We start from the raw sequence: 20,852 nt of genomic DNA, 5'->3' as shown, positions 1-20,852 counted from the left end.
CTCAGGATACTTGTAAGACACGGACTTGGAGGACTCGGACTGAGGACTCAGATGAGGACTTGAAGACTCAGAAGACTCAGGTTACTTGGAAGACATCAACAAGAGTCAGTATACTTGGAGGAGTCGTACTGAGGACTCAGATGAAGACTTGGAAGACTCAGGATACTAGGAGGACTCAGACGAGGACTTGGAAGACTCAGGGTGCTGGAAGACTCAGGCGAGGACGAGGAAGACTCAGGATACTTAGAGGATTCAAACAAGGAATTGGAAGACTCAGGATACTTGGAGGACTCAGATGGGGACTTGGAAGGCTCAGGGTGCTTGGAAGACTCTGACAAGGATTAGTGGAAGCTGGGAGTCTCAGGCAAGGATTCAGGATAGTACTGAGTGGAAGCTGCAATGCAGCGCGCCCTACACAGCCGTCCATGGCTGGTCACGGATCATGCCGGAAGCGAAGCAGACTCCAAGTGAAGCAGTTGAACTAGGAACCAGGACATGTTGAAGATTCAGGAGAGGTCTGCACCGAGGTGCGCCCTACACAGCCGCCTGTGGCTGGTTGCGGACCGTGCAGAAGCGGAGCAGGTTCAGGCAGAGTCTTGGGCATGGATGGAAGCAGGCAAGGTACTCCAAAGACCGGGACAGGATACAAGACTGAGGATTCAAGTCTTGGAACTCGGAATTCAGGAACAGAACTTGGCATTAAAACCAAGGGCCTTCCGGAGACTTGTGCTGCAGGAATGAGGCCTTGTACCACGAGGCACCCTACACAGACCCCCATGGGCTGGTCACGAACCACGACGATGGCACGCCTGGTAAGGGAGAGTAGCAAGGAACCTGGAAGGAGGACGAAGAGCTGGAGATGAGGAGGACATCAGGACCAGGACTGGAACATGGAACATCAGGGACATCTGGAACACGGAACATGGAACATCCCGTACTTCTGGACCGGGAACATCAGGACTTGGAACATCAGGGCTTGGATGAGGAACATGAGGACTTCTGGACAAGGAACATGAGGACTCCGAACATCAGGACTTGGACAAGGAACATCAGGGCTTCAGGAAATCAGGGCTTCTAGACGAAGAACATCAGGACTCCTGGACGAGGAACACCAGAACAAGTTTCATGCAATGAAGGAGCTCCAACGAGGGATGAGACCTGGAACATCAGACGGAGAAGATCAGGAACAAGAAGAACATGGAACACGAAGCCATCTGGACAGTAGCACCCATGGGAGACCTTGACTGGAGATGAGGAGACATGGACGACCATGGAATCCGATTCGAAGGCCCTGAAGAAGTGAAACTGAGCCCTTTTATAGGGCTGGACTAGGGAACACGGTGATGACATCATCCGGTGGGGCCACGGGCTTTTCCCGCTGCTGGCCTTTTAAATATGAAGAAGAGGCACGCACCCATGCCTAGAGGAGCCCGGGAGAGTCCAGGGAAACAGAGCCATACAGCGACATCCTGCCGCAATGGAAGGCAGGGCTGGAGGCGACTTTCTGCCATGAAGAGGCACCCCGACGGCGGTGCTCGGGTCGCGTAGGTGGAGGGAACAGCAGTGGTGGCAGTAGAGCCTTGAAGACTCACTCCGGCAGTGGCTCCCGCCGCAAAGAGAAAGCAGCGGCGGCCTCCTGCCACACGGAGGGACCCCAGCGACTCCATGCCACAGAGGACGGAGGCAGCATGGCCCAGGGGCAGCCCAGGCCGCAGGAAGGGACACAGCAGCGTTGGGCCAGCCTGTGGTAAGTGAAGGGCCTGTTCGCGGGATGGGGTCCACAGGCCGGAGCGTAACACACACGCTGGGGAGAAACAGACTATTGAATGCCAGGACTCAGGACATGATGTGGTGGAGTGTTTCATGTGGACTCTGCAGGCATGGGACTGTTTCTAGCTTGGAATCTTTGAGTACTAGGAGAAATTCCAGAAAAAAAAGTGCCTGGTCTGAGGGACTGCAGAGTAGGGGAGGTGATCCAAGCCTGTGGAGGAGTCGAATCACAAATTGAAACATGAGCTGAACTTGCCAATGAAGGGAAGCCTAACATGTTCATGAGGAGTGGGAATCAGTGAAGTGATGGCTGAACCAAGTCTGCAGAAGAGGATAACTGGCTAAGGAGGGATAAGGAGGAACCTGCTGGGGAGTGAAGAGAGGGGAAAAGGAACTAGTAAGGGAACAGAGAACAGGTCAGTGGGAAATGGGAAGCAGAGCAGGCTTTTGGATTAGGGAGTGGAGCTGGAAGAGAGGTATTAAACCCCCTCCCCCAAATATTAAATTCAAAGAATGTCCTTGCAGGAGGGAGAGAATTAAGAGTGCAGATGGAGAAGATGGGGAGGGGGAAATGAAGAAAAGATGGGGACAGGAGGAAGAGGAGATTAGGAGAATCAGAGAAAACAGGTTTGAGAAAGCATGGTGATGACAGGTGAAGTTGAGGGAAGAGGCTGTAGTGAGGATGGGCTGTTAGGGGTAATGGAGCAGGAGGGAGGAAACTGATGGGGATGAGCTGGGATTGGAGAGAAGAATGACTGATGGGACTTTGAATCTTCCCTAGCTTTGATGTAGCTTGGTCACATACGTCTTCCTCATATCCACATTACCTGTTTTTCTTTGGACATTTAAATATAAGCAGGTCAGCCACACTCTCAACCCACTAGGGTAGATTTTATAAAAGTACGCCCGTGCGTACTTTTGTTCGCGCACCAGGCGCAAACAAAAGTATGCCAGATTTTAAAGGATACGCGCGGCGCATATCCTTTAAAATCCGGGGTCGGCGCGCGCAAGGCTACCCAAAATCAGCAGCTTGCGCGCGCCGAGCCGCACAGCCTACCTCGGAGAGAACTTTCCCTCCACCCCCCCCGCACCTTCCCCTCCCTTCCCCTACCTAACCCACCCCCCCACCTTTGTTAGAAAAGTTACGCCTGCCTGAGGCAGGTGTGGCCGGTGCACGATTCCCTGGCCCGGGAGCGGTGTCAGAGGCCTCGGCCATGCCCCCGAAATGCCCCCAGGCTGGGCCCACGGCCCCGCCCCCGAATGACGTGCCGCCAGGACACACCCCCCGACATGCCCCCTAGCAAAGCCCTGGGACTTACACGCGTCCCACCGAGCCTATTCAACATAGGCTCGGCACGTGCAGGGGGAGGTTGGGGCAGGTTTTCGGGGGGGGGGGGGGGAGGGGGTACACATGTATCTTAGACGCATACCCCTTTGAAAATCTGCCCCACTGTGTACTGTTTTTTACTTTTTTGCTGGAGGTGATGTAATTTATGTTGAAATCAGCACCCCCAATCATTTTCATAAGTTGGCTCCTATGCTAGGTCATACTTTCTGCTCTCTCATCTTTAAGCAATTAAAGATTCTTTGTGCTTATCCCATATCCTCTTAACTTATATTACTGCTTGAGCCACTATCAACCACACCTGGAGGCGTCCCATGCTTCCACCACCCTTTCCATGAAAATATATTTCCTGATGATTCTCCTCAGTCTGCCTCCTCAGATCTTCATATTATAACCCCTTGTTCTAGAATATCCCCCTCCCCCTGAAGCTTATTTACTTCCTGTGCATTACTAATGCCTATAGGGTATTATAAATGCCCCTCTCATTTCTCTCCTGTCTCATGTCTCCTCTAGACTGTACATGTTTAGATTGCTAAATCTCATTTCATAGCATTCCTGATGCAGACCCAATTCCATTTTGGAAATCCTCTGAATTGCCTTAATTCTGTTTATATCCTTTTGGTGGTAGAACTCCAGGTGAGTTCTCATTAATGATCTATACAACAGCTTAATCACCTACTTCTTTCTGCTAGTTATTATAACTCACTTATACATACTAGCATCCCTCCAGATCTAGTATTTGCTCTGTTGCACTGTTTTACCTGCAAATCATCCTTTATAATCACTCCAAGGTCTCTTTCCTGCTTCAGGAACATTAGCATCTCAACTCTTATCATGCACCGCTCCCTTGGATTTTTGTGCCCAAAATGCATACTCTTCATTTTTCTGCATTGAAACTTTGCTGCCAAGCAGTCGATCACTCTTTAAAGCTTCCTGTAATCACTTTTCATTTCATTTACTCCCTCAGGAATGTACCCTTGTCTTGCAGATCCGTGCATCATCCACAAAAAAATAAAATGTTCCTTCTAATCTGTCCATAATACTGCTCACAAAGATATTGAACAGGACTAGCCCCAGGAACAGTCCTGCGGTTTGCCACTAATATAGTAAATATCAGCAGAAAAAGTCCCAAGTAGGCTATCCAGTCTGTCCTGCAAGCTGTTTTTTATTATTATTATTATTATTATTATTATTATTATTAGTTTTATTCTTAGGGTAATTTTTGCTCTGTGCCAGTTACTTCAGTCAATGCAGGTTACCTTTTTATTCATCTCCATCATTTAGCCACTAGGCATCCTATATGCTTATCTCAGATCTCCACCCTGAGGTGCAAGAGAGACCCATGGACCTGCCCTGTACTGGCAACAACCTCTTCGGTGATAAAGTGACGGATGTTGTGGCTCAGATGAATGAGCATCATGAGACCCTGCAGCATCTCTTGGCCAGTGCGACAGACCGATTGCCCTCGGCCAGAAAGTCCTCACTTCAAGACCCAAGACAGTCCTTTTACCACCAGAGGAAATACTATCCTCCTGCTCCTCACACTCAAGCCCAGTGGGTGGGATCTATGGGCCGTGCTAGATAGCAGTGGACCCCAGGCCTCCACTGGTGGCCCAGGGAAGCCCTGCTATGGAGATTTAAATGTGTTGCGTCCATCGGTTGCAGACGGCTGCGACTGCTCTGCCTCACCTCTTTTTTGCCTTTTTCAACCTCCATGGGTAAGATGGCTGCCTCCGGTGCTGAGTGCCAAAACCCTTGGCATCTCCAACTCAGCATGGGTGCCCCCGTCCGCCATGCTCCTTCCCATGGCCTCTTAGGGTGCGCGCTTGCACGCTGCCTACGCTTATCTACATGTCATGGCGGGAACCTCGGGGGTATCCCCACCGCATGAAGTTCATACCTCTGGCTATTTAAGCTTCCGCTCTACTCAGAACAAACGAGTTAGCAAGGACTTCGGTTTAGCTACTCTAACCGCTTCTAAGCTGCACGCTTAGACTCCTCGCTAGCCTCTGGAGTATCTCGCTCCTGAAGAAGCTCTGGGCACCCGCTCCTCGGGGGCCTTTCACTTCCAACTACCCTTTGGGGTTACTACCATTAGCTAGACAACCGCTCCTCTGGGGTCTTTTTCCTCTTTTCAGGATTCTGCGCTTCCAGGTACTCGCTCCTCGAGGGCCTATCCAGCTCAGAGTATCCTGCACCACAGTCCTCGGGTCCCATCGTCACCATCCACCAGGGGGATTCCTGCACTACTCTTCAGTGAGTACCTCTATGATCCAGCTCTCCAATTCCACCCACCAGGTTCAGCTTATCCCGCTCTATGGAACACAACCAACCTTCTACATCTGGGTGAAACCTAGTCATCTGAGGCTGTCTGAACGTATTGGCACCTTGCTGGACTTCTGTGCCATATCCTCCTGCACCATTACCATCATTCTACAGCAGTAAATAAAGCTTTCCATCTCCAGTGTCTGCTCCCTGAGTCTAGCCTCTCGCTTTGGTTCCCCATGGGGCCCCTCCCCATGGGAGGAGTCATCACCACTGTGACTAAGAGTCCACACTATGCCTCAAACCCAACAGAATGGCTGCGAGAGAGCATAAGCCAACCGCCTGTCCCCTCAACGCAGGACCCTCCAGTTGGGGGCTGACTACGATTCTTTTGGGATCATTCCATCAGTTAGAACAGCAAAACTAATCCAAATGAGAGACAGAGCCCTATCACTAGCAGGACCCATAATCTGGAACACAATGCCTCCAGAGATCAGACTACAAAGTGATCTCAAGACATTTAAGAAAAGTTTAAAATCATGGCTTTTTAAACAAGCATTTTATAAAGAGACAGGAAAATAGAGAGAAATTATTCAGGAAAAGACAGAAAGGCACCGACACACAGTCCGAGGACTGTACAGCAGATTAGTCTACAAACTCCACACCACATTAAAGCGTAACGATAATACTATATGTGACAAAACTACCGGTGTAAGTACCTTGATACAATTGGTCATGAACTACTTCACTAAATGTCTATGTTTAATGATATATTGTAACCGAACCTATGACGGCACCTGTTAGAATGTACTATAGTACACTTTTACCTACATTAAATATGTGCCTACATGTGAACCGTTGCGATGGTATTTAACTTAGCAACGGTATAGAAAAGTTTTTAAAATTAAATTAAATTAAATTAAATTAGCCCAGTGTCACATTGGCTCAGTGGGTCTTGTCCATCGTGCATTGAGGGTTCCGGCTGAATCTTCTGGGTGTCCCTCCAGACTCTTCCCCTTGCCCCTCTTGGGGTCAGTCCTCACATCAGGAAATACTGTTGGTGGAACTCACCACCCTCGTAATGGACAGGGCAATCGAGCCTGTTCAGTGGGATTAGAGGGGGTGGGGGTTCTACTCCTGATATTTCCTGATTCCTTGAGAGACTTGAACAAGTTCCTAAAAGGAGAATAGTTCAAGATGGTCTCCTAGGCACCCTGCTTCCTCTCATACAAAGAGGAGACTGGCTTTTCTCCCTTGATCTAAAAGACGCCTACACCCACATTGGGATCTTCCATGGGCACAGGAAGTACCTGCGGTTTGTGGTGGGCGAACAATATTTTCAGTACAGGGTGTTGCCATTCGGCCTGGCATCGGCCCCATGCATCTTCACCAAGTTACTGGCCATGGTGGGTGCGTACCTTCGCAGATTGGGGGTTCATGTATTCCCCTACCTAGATGATTGGCTCATCAAGAGCTCCTCCCAGGAGGGTGCGGTGTGAACTCTTCACTTGATCTTTCAGGCGTTAGAGTTCCTGGGGTTTATAATCAACTACCCGAAATCCCATCTCGACCCATCAACTCAGCTGGACTTCATCAGCGCCAGGTTGGACACGGCTCATGCCCGAGTCCAACCTGGCGCTGAGATCTTCCCTGAGATCATGCACTCACATTGGCATCCATTGCAGGAGTGGTCTATTAGAGTCGGCAGGTTTTGGCCTACTACATGCTGCGACTATTAGGACACATGGCCACAACGGTCCATGTCACCCCCTTAGCTCACTTACACATGCGCAGAGTTCAGTGGACTTGCGGTCCCAGTAGTGGAAGGCTACCCAGGACCTCCATGCCTGCATCCATATTACTTCACCTGGCCAGGACTCCTTGTCTTGGTGGGATAGTCTGGCCAACTTGGAGCAGGTGGTGCCTTTTCAAAGTCCCCTTGTCCAGATTGTGCTAACTATAACTACGGATATGTCCAATCTGGGGTGGGGTGCCCATGTAGAAGGGCTCTGCACCCAGGGCTTGTGATCCGCCCAGGAGGCACAGTGCCAGATCAACTTCTTGGAGCTCCGTGCCATCCGGTATGCTCTCTGGGCATTCAGAGATTGACTGGTCAACAAACTGATTTTGATCCAGACCGATAACCAAGTAGTGATGTGGTACATCAACAAGCAGGGGGTATGGGGTTGTTCCTCCTGTACCAAGAAGCCATTCAGATCTGGTTTTGGGCACTGTTGCAGGGTATGTGACCTCAAGAACATGACCTGGAAGGTTATCGTTTTGGACGTGCACTGATGCTGTGCACATTAGTGCACAGCGTCAGTGAGTTTCAGGCCTTAGTGACGTATCCACTCTACACAAAATTCTTTCATGATAGGATGGTTTTTCATATGCACTCTAAGTTCCTACCTAAGGTGGAGATGGATTTCCATCTTAACCAGTCAATCATTCTGCCTACCTGTTTTCCCAAGTCTCATTCGCATAAGGGTGAATGGGCTTTACACAGTCTGGACTGCAAGAGAGCCTTAGCCTTCTATTTGGAGCGAACAGCAGGCCATAGGCAACTCTTCATCACTTCTGACAGAAATAGATTAGGAGTTGTGGTTGCTAAGCAGACCTTGTCCAACTGGCTGGCAGGTTGCATTTCCTTCTGCTATTCTTAGGTGGGGCTGCAGCTTTGGGACCATGTCAAGGCTCATTCTGTTAGAGCCATGGCAACTTCAGTGGCCCATTTGAGAACGGTCCCCATGGATGAGATCTGCAAAGCTGTGATGTGGATTTTCCTCCACACTTTTGCCAATGCGATAGCAACTTTGGCCAGTCTGTCCTCTGGAATCTCTTTCAGCTATGAAACCCAACTATTCCTGCCTAGGGCCCTTTTTTTGGGTTCAGACTGTCTCCCTCTGTTGCCAGCAGCGCCTGTGTTACTGTGCCTTTTGGCACCTGGTTAGGTGCCTGTTGGTCTTATTTTTTTTTTCGGGAGCAGCCTGTAGCTAGGGGTTCACCCATGTGTGAAGACTACCATCCTGCTTACCCAGGAGAAAGCAGAGTTGCTACCTGTAACAGGTGTTCTCTAGGACATAAGAACATAAGAAATTGCCATACTGGGTCAGACCAAGGGTCCATCAAGCCCATAATCCTGCTTCCAACAGTGGCCAATCCAGGCTACAAGTACTGGTAAGCACCCAAACACTAAGTAGATCCCATGCTAATAATGCCTGTAATAGCAGTGGCTATTACAGGCATGCCAACTTGACTGGACTTCTCCAAGAACTTATCCAAACCTTTTTTAAATCCAGCTACACTAACTGCACTAACCACATTCTCTGGCAACAAATTCCAGAGCTTAATTGTGCGTTGAATGAAAAAGAATTTTCTCTGATTAGTTTTAAAGGTGCTACTTGCTAACTTCATGGAGTGCCCCTAGTCATTTTATTATCGAAATAGTAAATAACCGATTCACATCTACCTGAGAGCATCAAGTGGGTGCAGTAGGAAAGGATCCTGTAGCAAGGACCTGCTCTCCAGGTGATGCATTGTCCTCTCGCACTGAGGATATCTCCCCAAGGCCTACTGCCCAGGAGGGAAGGGTTAGGTCGGCCATCATAGTTGGTGATTCGATTATTAGGAATGTAGATAGCTGGGTGGCTGGTGGGCATGAAGATCACCTGGTAACATGCCTACCTGGTGCGAAGGTGGCGGACCTCATGCGTCACCTAGATAGGATTTTAGACAATGCTGGGGAGGAGCCGGCTGTCGTGGTACATGTGGGCACAAATGACATAGGAAAATGTGGGAGGGAGGTTCTGGAAGCCAAATTTAGGCTCTTAGATAGAAATCTTAAATTCAGAACCTCCAGGGTAGCATTCTCTGAAATGCTCCCTGTTCCATGCACAGGTCACCAGAGGCAGGCAGAACTCCAGAGTCTCAATGCGTGGATGAGACAATGGTGCAAGGAAGAGGGATTCAGTTTTGTTAGGAACTGGGGAACCTTTTGGGGAAGGAGGAGTCTCTTCCGAAGGGATGGGCTCCACCTTAACCAGGGTGGAACCAGACTGCTGGCGCTAACCTTTAAAAAGGAGATAGAGCAGCTTTTAAACTAGAACAAAGGGGAAAGTCGACAGTCGCTCAGCAGCGCATGGTTCGGAGAGGGGTATCTTCAAAGGATACTAATGATGCATTAGAATTAGGGCATCCCGACAGTGAGGTTCCAATAATTAGAAAAGTAGTCCAAGTGCCTGTAACTAAAATCTCACCTGAGCTAAAAAATTCTAACTTATCCCTATCAATTAAAAAGCAGAATGAAAATACAAACAAAAAACAAACTTTGAAATGTTTGTATGCTAATGCCAGAAGTCTAAGAAGTAAGATGGGAGAATTAGAATGTATAGCAGTGAATGATGACATAGACTTAATTGGCATCTCAGACACATGGTGGAAAGAGGATAACCAATGGGACAGTGCACTACCGGGGTACAAATTATATCGCAATGACAGAGAGGAGCACCCGGGAGGAGGTGTGGCGCTTTATGTCCGGGATGGCATAGAGTCCAACAGGATAAACATCCTGCATGAGACTAAATACAAAATTGAATCTTTATGGGTAGAAATCCCTTGTGTGTCGGGGAAGACTATAGTAATAGGAGTATACTATCGTCCACTTGGTCAAGATGGTGAGACGGACAGTGAAATGCTAAGAGAAATTAGGAAGCTAACCAAATTGGTATTGCAGTAATAATGGGAGACTTCAATTATCCCAATATTGACTGGGTAAATGTATCATCAGGACACGCTAGAGAGATAACGTTCCTGGATGGAATAAATGATGGAGCAATTGATTCAGGAACTGATGAGAGAGGGAACAATTTTAGATCTAATTCTCAGTGGAGCACAGGACTTGGTGAGAGAGGTAACGGTGGTGGGGCCGCTTGGCAATAGTGATCATAATATGATCAAATTTGATTTAATGACTGGAAGAGTAACAGTGTGCAAATCCACGGCTCTCGTGCTAAACTTTCAAAAGGGAAACTTTGAGAAAATGAGAAAAATTGTTAGAAAAAAACTGAAAGGAGCAGATACAAAAGTAAAAAATGTCCAAGAGGCGTGGTCATTGTTAAAAAATACCATTCTAGAAGCACAGTCCAGATGTATTCCACACATTAAGAAAGGTGGAAAGAAGGCAAAACGATTACCGGCATGGTTAAAAGGGGCAGTGAAAGAAGATATTTTAGCCAAAAGATCTTCATTCATTAATTGGAAGAAGGATCCAACAGAAGAAAATAGGATAAAGCATAAACGTTGGCAAGTTAAATGTAAGACATTGATAAGACAGGCTAAGAGAGAATTTGAAAAGAAGTTGGCCGTAGAGGCAAAATCTCACAGTAAAAACTTTTAAAAATATATCCAAAGCAGAAAGCCTGTGAGGGAGTCAGTTGGACCATTAGATGATCGAGGGGTTAAAGGGGCACTTAGAGAAGATAAGGCCATCGCAGAAAGATTAAATGATTTCTTTGCTTCGGTGTTTACTGAAGAGGATGTTGGGGAGGTACCCGTAAAGGAGAAGGTTTTCATGGGTAATGATTCAGATGGACTGAATCAAATCACGGTGAACCTAGAAGATGTGGTAGACCTGATTGACAAACTGAAGAGTATTAAATCACCTGGAGCGGATGATTTGCACCCCAGAGTTCTGAAGGAACTAAAAAATGAAATTTCAGACCTATTAGTAAAATTTGTAACCTATCATTAAAATCATCCATTGTACCTGAAGACTGGAGGATAGCAAATGTAACCCCAATATTTAAAAAGGGCTCCAGGGGTGATCCGGGAAACTACAGACCGGTTAGCCTGACTTCAGTGCCAGGAAAAATAGTGGAAAGTGTTCTAAACATCAAAATCACAGAATATATAGAAAGACATGGTTTAATGGAACAAAGTCAGCATGGCTTTACCCAAGGCAAGTCTTGCCTCACAAATCTGCTTCACTTTTTTGAAGGAGTTAATAAACATGTGGATAAAGGTGAACCGGTAGATGTAGTATACTTGGATTTTCAGAAGGCATTTGACAAAGTTCCTCATGAGAGGCTTCTAGGAAAAGTAAAAAGTAATGGAATAGGTGGCAATGTCCTTTCGTGGATTGCAAACTGGCTAAAACACAGGAAACAGAGAGTAGGATTAAATGGACAATTTTCTCAGTGGAAGGGAGTGGCCAGTGGAGTGCTTCAGGGATCTGTATTGGGACCCTTACTTTTCAATATATTTATAAATGATCTGGAAAGAAATACGACGAGTGAGATAATCAAATTTGCAGATGACACAAAATTGTTCAGAGTAGTTAAATCACAAGCAGATTGTGATAAATTGCAGGAAGACCTTGTGAGACTGGAAAATTGGGCATCCAAATGGCAGATGAAATTTAATGTGGATAAATGCAAGGTGATGCATATAGGGAAAAATAACCCATGCCATAATTACACAATGTTGGGTTCCATATTAGGTGCTACAACCCAAGAAAGAGATCTAGGCATCATAGTGGATAACACATTGAAATCATCGGTTCAGTGTGCTGCGGCAGTCAAAAAAGCAAACAGAATGTTGGGAATTATTAGAAAGGGCATGGTGTGAATAAAACAGAAAATATCATAATGCCTCTGATTCGCTCCATGCTGAGACTGTACCTTGAATACTAAGTACAATTCTGGTCGCCGCATCTCAAAAAAGATATAATTACGATGGAGAAGGTACAGAGAAGGGTTACCAAAATGATAAGGGGAATGGAACAGCTCCCCTATGAGGAAAGACTAAGGAGGTTAGGACTTTTCAGCTTGGAGAAGAGACGGCTGAGGGGGGATATGATAGAGTTATTTAAAATCATGAGAGGTCTAGAACGGGTAGATGTAAATCGGTTATTTACTCTTTCAGATAATAGAAAGACTAGGGGGCACTCCACGAAGTTAGCATGTGGCACATTTAAAACTAATCTGAGAAAGTTCTTCTTCACTCAACGCACAATTAAACTCTGGAATTTGTTGCCAGAGGACGTGGTTAGTTCAATTAGTATAGCTGTGTTTAAAAAAGGATTGGATAAGTTCTTGGAGGAGAAGTCCATTACCTGCTATTAATTAAGTTGACTTAGAAAATAGCCACTGCTATATTACTAGCAACGATAGCATGAAATAGACTTAGGTGTAGATTTTAAAAGAAGCGCGATCAGCCTACTTTTGCTTGCGCATCAGACTCAAGCAAAAGTACGCTGGATTTTAGTAGATACGCGCGGAGCCGCGCGTATCCACTAAAATCCTGGATCGGCGCGCGCAAGGCTATCGATTTTGTATAGCCTGCGCGCGCCGAGCCGCGCTGGCCTCCCCCCGTTCCCTCCAAGGCCGCTCCGAAATCGGAGCGGCCTTGGAGGGAACTTTCCTTTGCCCTCCCCTCACCTTCCCCTCCCTTCCCCTACCTAACCCACCCGCCCGGCCCTGTCTACACCCCCCCCTTACCTTTGTCGGGGGATTTACGCCTCCCGGAGGGAGACGTAAATCCCCGCGCGCCGGCGGGCCTGCTGCGCGCCGGGCCGCGACCTGGGGGCGGGTACGGAGGGCGCGGCCACGCCCCCGGGCCGTAGCCACGCCCCGTACCCGCCCCCAAAACGCTGCCGACACGCCCCCAGTTTTGGGTACTTGCCAGGTTCTTATGGCCTGGATTGGCCACTGTTGGAAACAGGATGCTGGGCTTGATGGACCCTTGGTCTGACCCAGTATGGAATGTTCTTATGTTCTTACCTATTCTAGTCCTCTCATGACAGGCAGCAGGATGTTAGTCCTCACAAAACCTGCAGAGTGAGTTTTGTTTTGTTTCTTATTTTTTCGTAATTCTATGATACGAGACTGAAGAGGGACCCCGCATGAACGCATGAATAGAGGCATGCTGGGCATGCTCAGCGTGCCAGTCAAAGTTTCTAGAAACTTTGACATACGTTTTCCATGCCGGGCGCCATCTGATGATGTCACCCATGTGTGAGGACTAACATCCTGCTATCCAAGGAGAACACTTGTTACAGGTAAGCAGCTCTGCTATTTTTAGGTATGTTAGTAATGGAAGGAAATGCAAAAGTGGCATTGTAAGACCCAAAGGTTAAGGGAAGTAATATGTAGAGGCTGATGAGGAAAAAGCAAAATTGCTTAACAAATATTTCTGTTTGGTGTTCGCCGTGGAAGGGCCTGGAGCAGGACCACATAAAACAAGCACAAATAAGATTGGAAATGAGGTAAACCTCAATTGAATTTCAGAACAGTGTGTTCATGAAGATCTAACTAAACTTAAAGTAGATAAGGCAATGGGGCCAGCTAGCATACATCTGAGGGTACTAAGGGAACTTAGAGATGTCCTAGCAGCTCCGCTGGCTGACCTTTTCAATGCTTCTTTAGAATCTAGAGTAGTTCTGGAGGACTAGAAAAGGGTGGATATAGTTCCTATTCAAAAAGTGGAAGTAAGAAGGAAGCTGGTAACTACAGGCCAGTTAGTCTGACCTCTGTAGTGAGCAAACTAATAGAATTGCTTCTAAACAGAGGATAGTGCAATGTTTGGAATCCAATGGATTACAAGATCCAAGGCAGCATAGTTTTACCAGAGGTAAACCTTGTCAGAGAAATCTGATCAAGTTCTTTCATTGGGTGACAAGAGAGTTGGATCAAGGGAGAATGCTAGACATAGTGTACTTGGATTTCAGCAAGACCTTTGACATGGCGCCACACAGAAGACTTGTAAATAAATTGTCTGCCCTTGATATGGATACTAGACTGATTGAATGGGTTAGAAATTAGCTGAGGTGACAAAGGGTAATGGTAAATGGAGTTTTCTCTGAGGAGGGGGTTGTTACTAGAGATGTGAATTGGAACTGAAATCGGATCCGATTCTGGTTCTGATTCACATCTATAGAGATGTGAATCGGAACTGAAATCGGATCCGATTCTGGTTCCGATTCACATCTCTAGTTATTACTAATAGTGTGCCTTGGACCGGTTCTTTTCAACACTTTTGTGAGCGACATAATGAAAGGGTTGTCAGGAAAGGTTTGTCTTTTTGCTGATGATAGCAAGATCTGTAACAGGGTGGAGAGCTAGGAAGGTGTGGAAAACATGGGAAGGGATCTAGCGAAGCTCCAGGAATGTCTAAGGTCTAGCAACTAAGATTTAATGCTAAAAACTGCAGAGTAATGCATTTATGATGCAAAAAACCAAGGGAATAGTACAATATTGGAAGTGAAATTCTTCTAAGCACAAGGAAGCGCGGGATCTGGGGGATAATTGTATCTGTGATCTTAAGGTGGCCAAAAAGATGCATAAAGTAGCGGTAAAAGCCAGAAAGATGCTTGTCTGCATAGGGAGAGGAATGGTTAGCAGTAAAAGGGAGGCGATATTACTCCTTTATGGGTCCCTGGTGAGACCTCTCTTGGAATACTCTGTACAGTTCTGGAGACCACACCTTCAATAGGATATAAACAGGATGGAGTCGGTCCAGAGGGTGACTATTAAAATGGTCAGTAGTCTTTGTTCTAAAGCATATGAGAATAGGCTTAAAGATCTCCCCATCTCGCCCTAGAGGAAAGGCGAGATGGGGAGATATGATAGTCATTCAAATATCTGAAAGATTTCCATGCACAGGAGGTGAGCCTTCTTCAATTCAAAGGAGGCTTTAGAACGAGGGGTCATGAGATGTGATTGAAAGGGGTAATCTTTGGAACAGCCTCCCATTGGAAGTACTGGAGACAAAAGGGGTAATCTTTGGAACAGCCTCCCATTGGAAGTACTGGAGACAAAAACAGTATCTGAATTAAAGAAAACATGGGATAAATACAGAGAATCTCTAAGGAAGTTATGCGAATTATAATGCTAAATTAATTGTACGGATATGGTCTTTTTCAGCTGTCATGTTTCTATGCCAAATGGCGTCACTACCTTTCAACAGTAGCTGCATTCCAATGAGAACTAGATATAAAGTAACTCTCCCTCTTGTCTATTCTAGGACCAGTTAGTTGTTCCATAAAGCAGTCATTTATGTATCTTGAAACTTAATCTCATTGATATGCCCAAATGAGATATTCACAGGAAGGTTAACTTTCAAACAAATGTGTGCAGAGGCATATATGTGCATATATTGGCATGAGCAGATCTTCGCAAGTATTTTGTAACACATGCACATAATATACATGCATTTATAAAGTATGCGTATCTCTAACCACAATATATGTATGTATATAGTCTTACATGCAAATACATGCAATGCCGGAAACCACATATATCAATGGATTGAACATGCATACTTTTCCTATTTCAAACATGTATGCCCGAAAGGAAAGTAGGTCTTACTGCGTAAGTCTCGATTTATGTGCATTAAATCAGCCATTTTTAAATCATATGTGTGTAAATGAAATTAACCAATTTGCCATTTAGTCCGACAGTTTGCCCAGTCCTTCAGGTCATCAAGACTTTCCTAGCTCTTCAGCCTGAACTCTTCCTAGTCTACCCAAACCTCCCACCTTGCGGGTACTACTCGATAAACCTGTTGGTATCACTTATTCCAAATAATTATCAGCTGTAAAAATTCATGAGTAAATGGTAAAATGTATGCACTTGTCTTTTAAAATAGCAACTTACATGCACCTAGTCTGCCCTTTTTTTGTGCATGTATATATGCATGTAAAAATGAAATACATGTATTTTTTACTTTTATAAAATATGGATTACGCTAATAGATGCTAAGCTAGTAGATGATGCTACTTACACATGTCTATGCTAATTTTTATGTGTAAAGTGTTGAAATTTGACCCCTCAATGAATATTGGGCTAATTGAAATCTAATATACAACAATGTGGAACCCAAATAATTTTCAAGAAATAGCCTATGAAGGTGTCAGCAAGCCTTGACGTTATGTATCTTTCAATTAGACACTAACCGGTCTTATCGATCATTCACCTTCCTCATTTATTTAATTCAACAATTTTTATCTTTTTTCTTTTTTCGAAAGATTAAAAATGTCCTCCGTTCAAATAAGCAAGAATGACTCTTTCATAAATATTTAACAGCATTGCCCAACACTGGCCGGTGTTTCGCTGGGTGAGCTTCCTCAGGGGCATATAAAAATAATTCAAGTAAGAGCCATGTATCTAGAAGAAAAATATTTAAAAAGTACCATTAATAATGTAGAGGAAGAAACGAAAATAGTACTTATCTCAATTCACCATGGCTACCTTCTTCAGCGGGACCAGACGTCTCAACCAACTTATAGAAGAAACAAACGGAGGAACCGGAACCGAGGCTAGGCGTCCCTTTAAATACGCCATTTTAAATTGACGTCAGCCATCGATGATGACGTAATCACTCTGCCAAACAAAATACTGTTAGTAATGTTTGAATTTAACCCAAAAACGCATGTAAATCCAGTTCATTATTCAATCCCAATGGGTAGACAGTTTTTAGACGATAGATCCAGCGTTGCTCTGATTGTAATAGAATACGCTCACGATCGCCACCACGCCAATGTGAGGGAACTTGATCTATTGCACAAAAATGTAAATCTTCAAAGGTATGTCCCTTATCCAAACAATGTGACACTAATGGTTCATTAATCCTAGCATTTTTGATATTAGAGCGATGCTCGATCATGCGTGTTTTCAAAAAACGCTTCGTTTTTCCAATATACAGTAGAGAACATGAACATTCAATCAGGTACACGACCATAGATGAATCACAGGTAGTATCAAAACGTAAAAAAATCTTATAACCAGAGGAAACAATCAATTGTTCATGAATAGTCATAGAGGAATGACAAACTGAACATGAATTGCATGGATTATGTGAGCCAGTAGTCCGCTGAGAACTCGATGATGTCAAAGAACTGTCAGATTTCACTAAGAAATTTTTTAAATTCATAGCGCGTGAAAAAGTAATGTGCGGAGGAATTGTAAAAACATCATTGGTCTGTAACATCATTTCTTAGTGAAATCTGACAGTTCTTTGACATCATCGAGTTCTCAGCGGACTACTGGCTCACATAATCCATGCAATTCATGTTCAGTTTGTCATTCCTCTATGACTATTCGTGAACAATTGATTGTTTCCTCTGGTTATAAGATTTTTTTACATTTTGATACTACCTGTGATTCATCTATGGTCGTGTACCTGATTGAATGTTCATGTTCTCTACTGTATATTGGAAAAACGAAGCGTTTTTTGAAAACACGCATGATCGAGCATCGCTCTAATATCAAAAATGCTAGGATTAATGAACCATTAGTGTCACATTGTTTGGATAAGGGACATACCTTTGAAGATTTACGTTTTTGTGCAATAGATCACGTTCCCTCACATTGGCGTGGTGGCGATCGTGAGCGTATTCTATTACAATCAGAGCAACGCTGGATCTATCGTCTAAAAACTGTCTACCCATTGGGATTGAATAATGAACTGGATTTACATGCGTTTTTGGGTTAAATTCAAACATTACTAACAGTATTTTGTTTGGCAGAGTGATTACATCATCATCGATGGCTGACGTCAATTTAAAATGGCGTATTTAAAGGGACGCCTAGCCTCGGTTCCGGTTCCTCCGTTTGTTTCTTCTATAAGTTGGTTGAGACGTCTGGTCCCGCTGAAGAAGGTAGCCATGGTGAATTGAGATAAGTACTATTTTCGTTTCTTCCTCTACATTATTAATGGTACTTTTTAAATATTTTTCTTCTAGATACATGGCTCTTACTTGAATTATTTTTATATGCCCCTGAGGAAGCTCACCCAGCGAAACACCGGCCAGTGTTGGGCAATGCTGTTAAATATTTATGAAAGAGTCATTCTTGCTTATTTGAACGGAGGACATTTTTAATCTTTCGAAAAAAGAAAAAAGATAAAAATTGTTGAATTAAATAAATGAGGAAGGTGAATGATCGATAAGACCGGTTAGTGTCTAATTGAAAGATACATAACGTCAAGGCTTGCTGACACCTTCATAGGCTATTTCTTGAAAATTATTTGGGTTCCACATTGTTGTATATTTGATTCTGTGTTGTGGTTAACCACCGACTCCCTTGTGCGAGTAGTGTATTGCTAATTGAAATCTCCCATTATTATTGTATTTCCATGCTTTGTAGCCTTACTAATCTCTGTTAGCATTGTACAATCTGTTTCACCATCCAGGTCAGCTAGATGGTAGTAAACCTCTACTGTTATACTCCTCCCTATCACACATGAACTTTCTATTCATATTCTTTCCAGAATACAGTTTGTTTCCTGTAGAAGCTGTATCCTTCTTGACTCTGGAATCATTAACATACAGTGCCATGCCACAACAATTTCTAGCTGCTATAAGAATCTGGTTTTTTTTTTGTATTCCTGATTATTGATGATCCTGGTAGACATTTTAGCTTTGTGTTTCCCTCCAAATGTTGTTCCTCAATTCATGTCTTTGATAAGAGTCTTCCAGGAGAAGGATCTTTCTGTTTTTATGGGATGTTTTTGCAATGCCTTTGGAATTTTGTGCGAAGAGGGTTCAATTCAAATTCCGTTCTTTATGCATACATTTTAAAAAATAAGTGGAATGATATAATTTAAATTTGGAGTTATTCGTTTTCTCTTTTTCTTTCCTTTCATGAAGAAAATGGGAAGTGTTTTTTATGTTTACCAATATATTTTAGTCATTTCAAAGATTTTATTGTACGGAATATATTTGTTGGCAATTCAATTTATATTCCCATGTGATTATTAAAATAAAGTTTAAAAAATACTTTATTGCAGGATACACATTGACTCAAGAGACCCAAAATATCCACAGACAAGGACAATCCCCCAAATACACAATTTGGCATTGCATTTTTTAGGGTTACTGACACATTATTCAAAAAGGGCTCAGCCCTTGTTTTAACACTTCTTAATTAGAAGCCTTATTTTGGTGCCTATATTCCGCTTAAATAAGAGGCTTTAAAACAGCTGAATATGGGCACCTGAATAAGGATCCAAATTAAAGCTCCTAACAGAGGGCAGATATTGACTCACCTAAGTTTAAGCATCCAACTTAGTCACTCAGTGCTGGAAATCAGCTCTGAGCACCTTAGTCGATTCCCTTGACCTGGCCCTGCCTCCTTTTTAGAGGCCTAAATTTAGGTGCTTTGGGGCCAATATTCAAAAAATGCTGAGATCCTAGATTTAGGGACCTAAATTAGGTGGCTAATTCTGAAAATCAATGCTAAGCTCCTGTCTTTGTTTCCCTACCCTCACTCTGTCCTAATAGCCACCTACTTTTTAGGAACCTAATGAAACAAGCAGCCTAAATTTAGAAACTTAGCCCTAGAACATTTTTAAAAGGGCCATTTTAGGAGCCTGACTCTGAAAGTTAGGAGATTAAACCCTTTGAAAATTTCCCCCATTGATTTAAAAGAGCCTAAATTTAGGTGCTCAGAGACGGCACATTTTTTAATTCACAAATCTAGGCACCTAACTCTTAAAAGTGTCACTCTTTGACTTAGTACATAAGTAATTTAAACATATGTTTTATTTTTATCAGGACTTATGAATCGAGACTACGAGCTGATTTTTAACAGGTATCCAATGTCTATCAGCCATTATAATGGCACTGGAACAGCAATGAGCATAGCAGCAAACAGGATTTCCTATTGCTTTAATCTGACTGGACCATCACTTGTAATCGACACAGCATGTTCATCATCTCTTGTTGCTTTACATTATGCCTGCCAAGCAATTAAACAAGGTACAGTACTAATGTTTACTTTCAACTACCAGTCAGGTTTTAGAATTTAGTGGAGTACCGAGTCAGTCCTAATGGTATTAGTTGACAGTCTTCACCAAGAATTAGATAGAGACATGATGTGAGAGTTATTTGAAAGGAATGCAAAAAATGGAACAAACTGAAAATGGCCTTCTATGAATATACCTGAAATTCTGGGGTATTTTCATATTTGTGTCATAAAAACAAAACAAAACAGGCCTTTGACAGCCTTGCAACCCCCCTCCTGCCCAGCAAAACCTGAACTCAGGGCCCGGGCCTGCCTGGTTGGGTTTCTGGATCCCTTACGAACTCCACTCCGAACCCAAAAGACTAATCTGGTCCAGCTGGGGCCTGCCAGGGGATTACCCAGGTCCCTCCATTTAAATGTATTGGGGCCAGGGATCTCCCATTCTGGTTCCCACTTATTCCCTTCCCGGGTATTGAATGAAAAAGGGCAGAAGCGATACCCATTCGTTCCCACATGGATCCTGATTCTTTAAAAAAATGCATCGTCCACCTGGAGGATGATGCTGAAGTGACATCACTTTAGCATATTCTTTTGGTGTGACTGGTGCCATTTTTAAAGGATTGTACATCAAAATGACAAGAGATATACTGGAGAAAGACGCCAAAATAATGTCACTTCAGCATCATCCTCCAGGCTGATGGCGACATTTCTAAAAGACTGGGACCTGGTGA

The 20,852-nt window shown here is 44.3% G+C and overlaps 1 protein-coding gene across 1 annotated transcript in view; it reads left to right on the top strand.

Annotated features, from left to right (window-relative positions):
- The window catches only part of LOC115084158 (highly reducing polyketide synthase PKS6-like), a 198,672-nt gene that overhangs the window by 87,281 nt on the left and 90,539 nt on the right, over window positions 1-20,852 (top strand). Inside the window, exon 5 of the mRNA XM_029588643.1 lies at window positions 19,932-20,135. Within this exon, the coding sequence (XP_029444503.1) occupies window positions 19,932-20,135 (204 nt within the window). The remainder of the gene's footprint in view (window positions 1-19,931; window positions 20,136-20,852) is intronic.

Source organism: Rhinatrema bivittatum, chromosome 2 (genome assembly GCF_901001135.1).
Source record: "Rhinatrema bivittatum chromosome 2, aRhiBiv1.1, whole genome shotgun sequence".
NCBI classification, from domain to species: domain Eukaryota; kingdom Metazoa; phylum Chordata; class Amphibia; order Gymnophiona; family Rhinatrematidae; genus Rhinatrema; species Rhinatrema bivittatum.
This window is presented reverse-complemented; position numbering and strand designations above follow the sequence as displayed.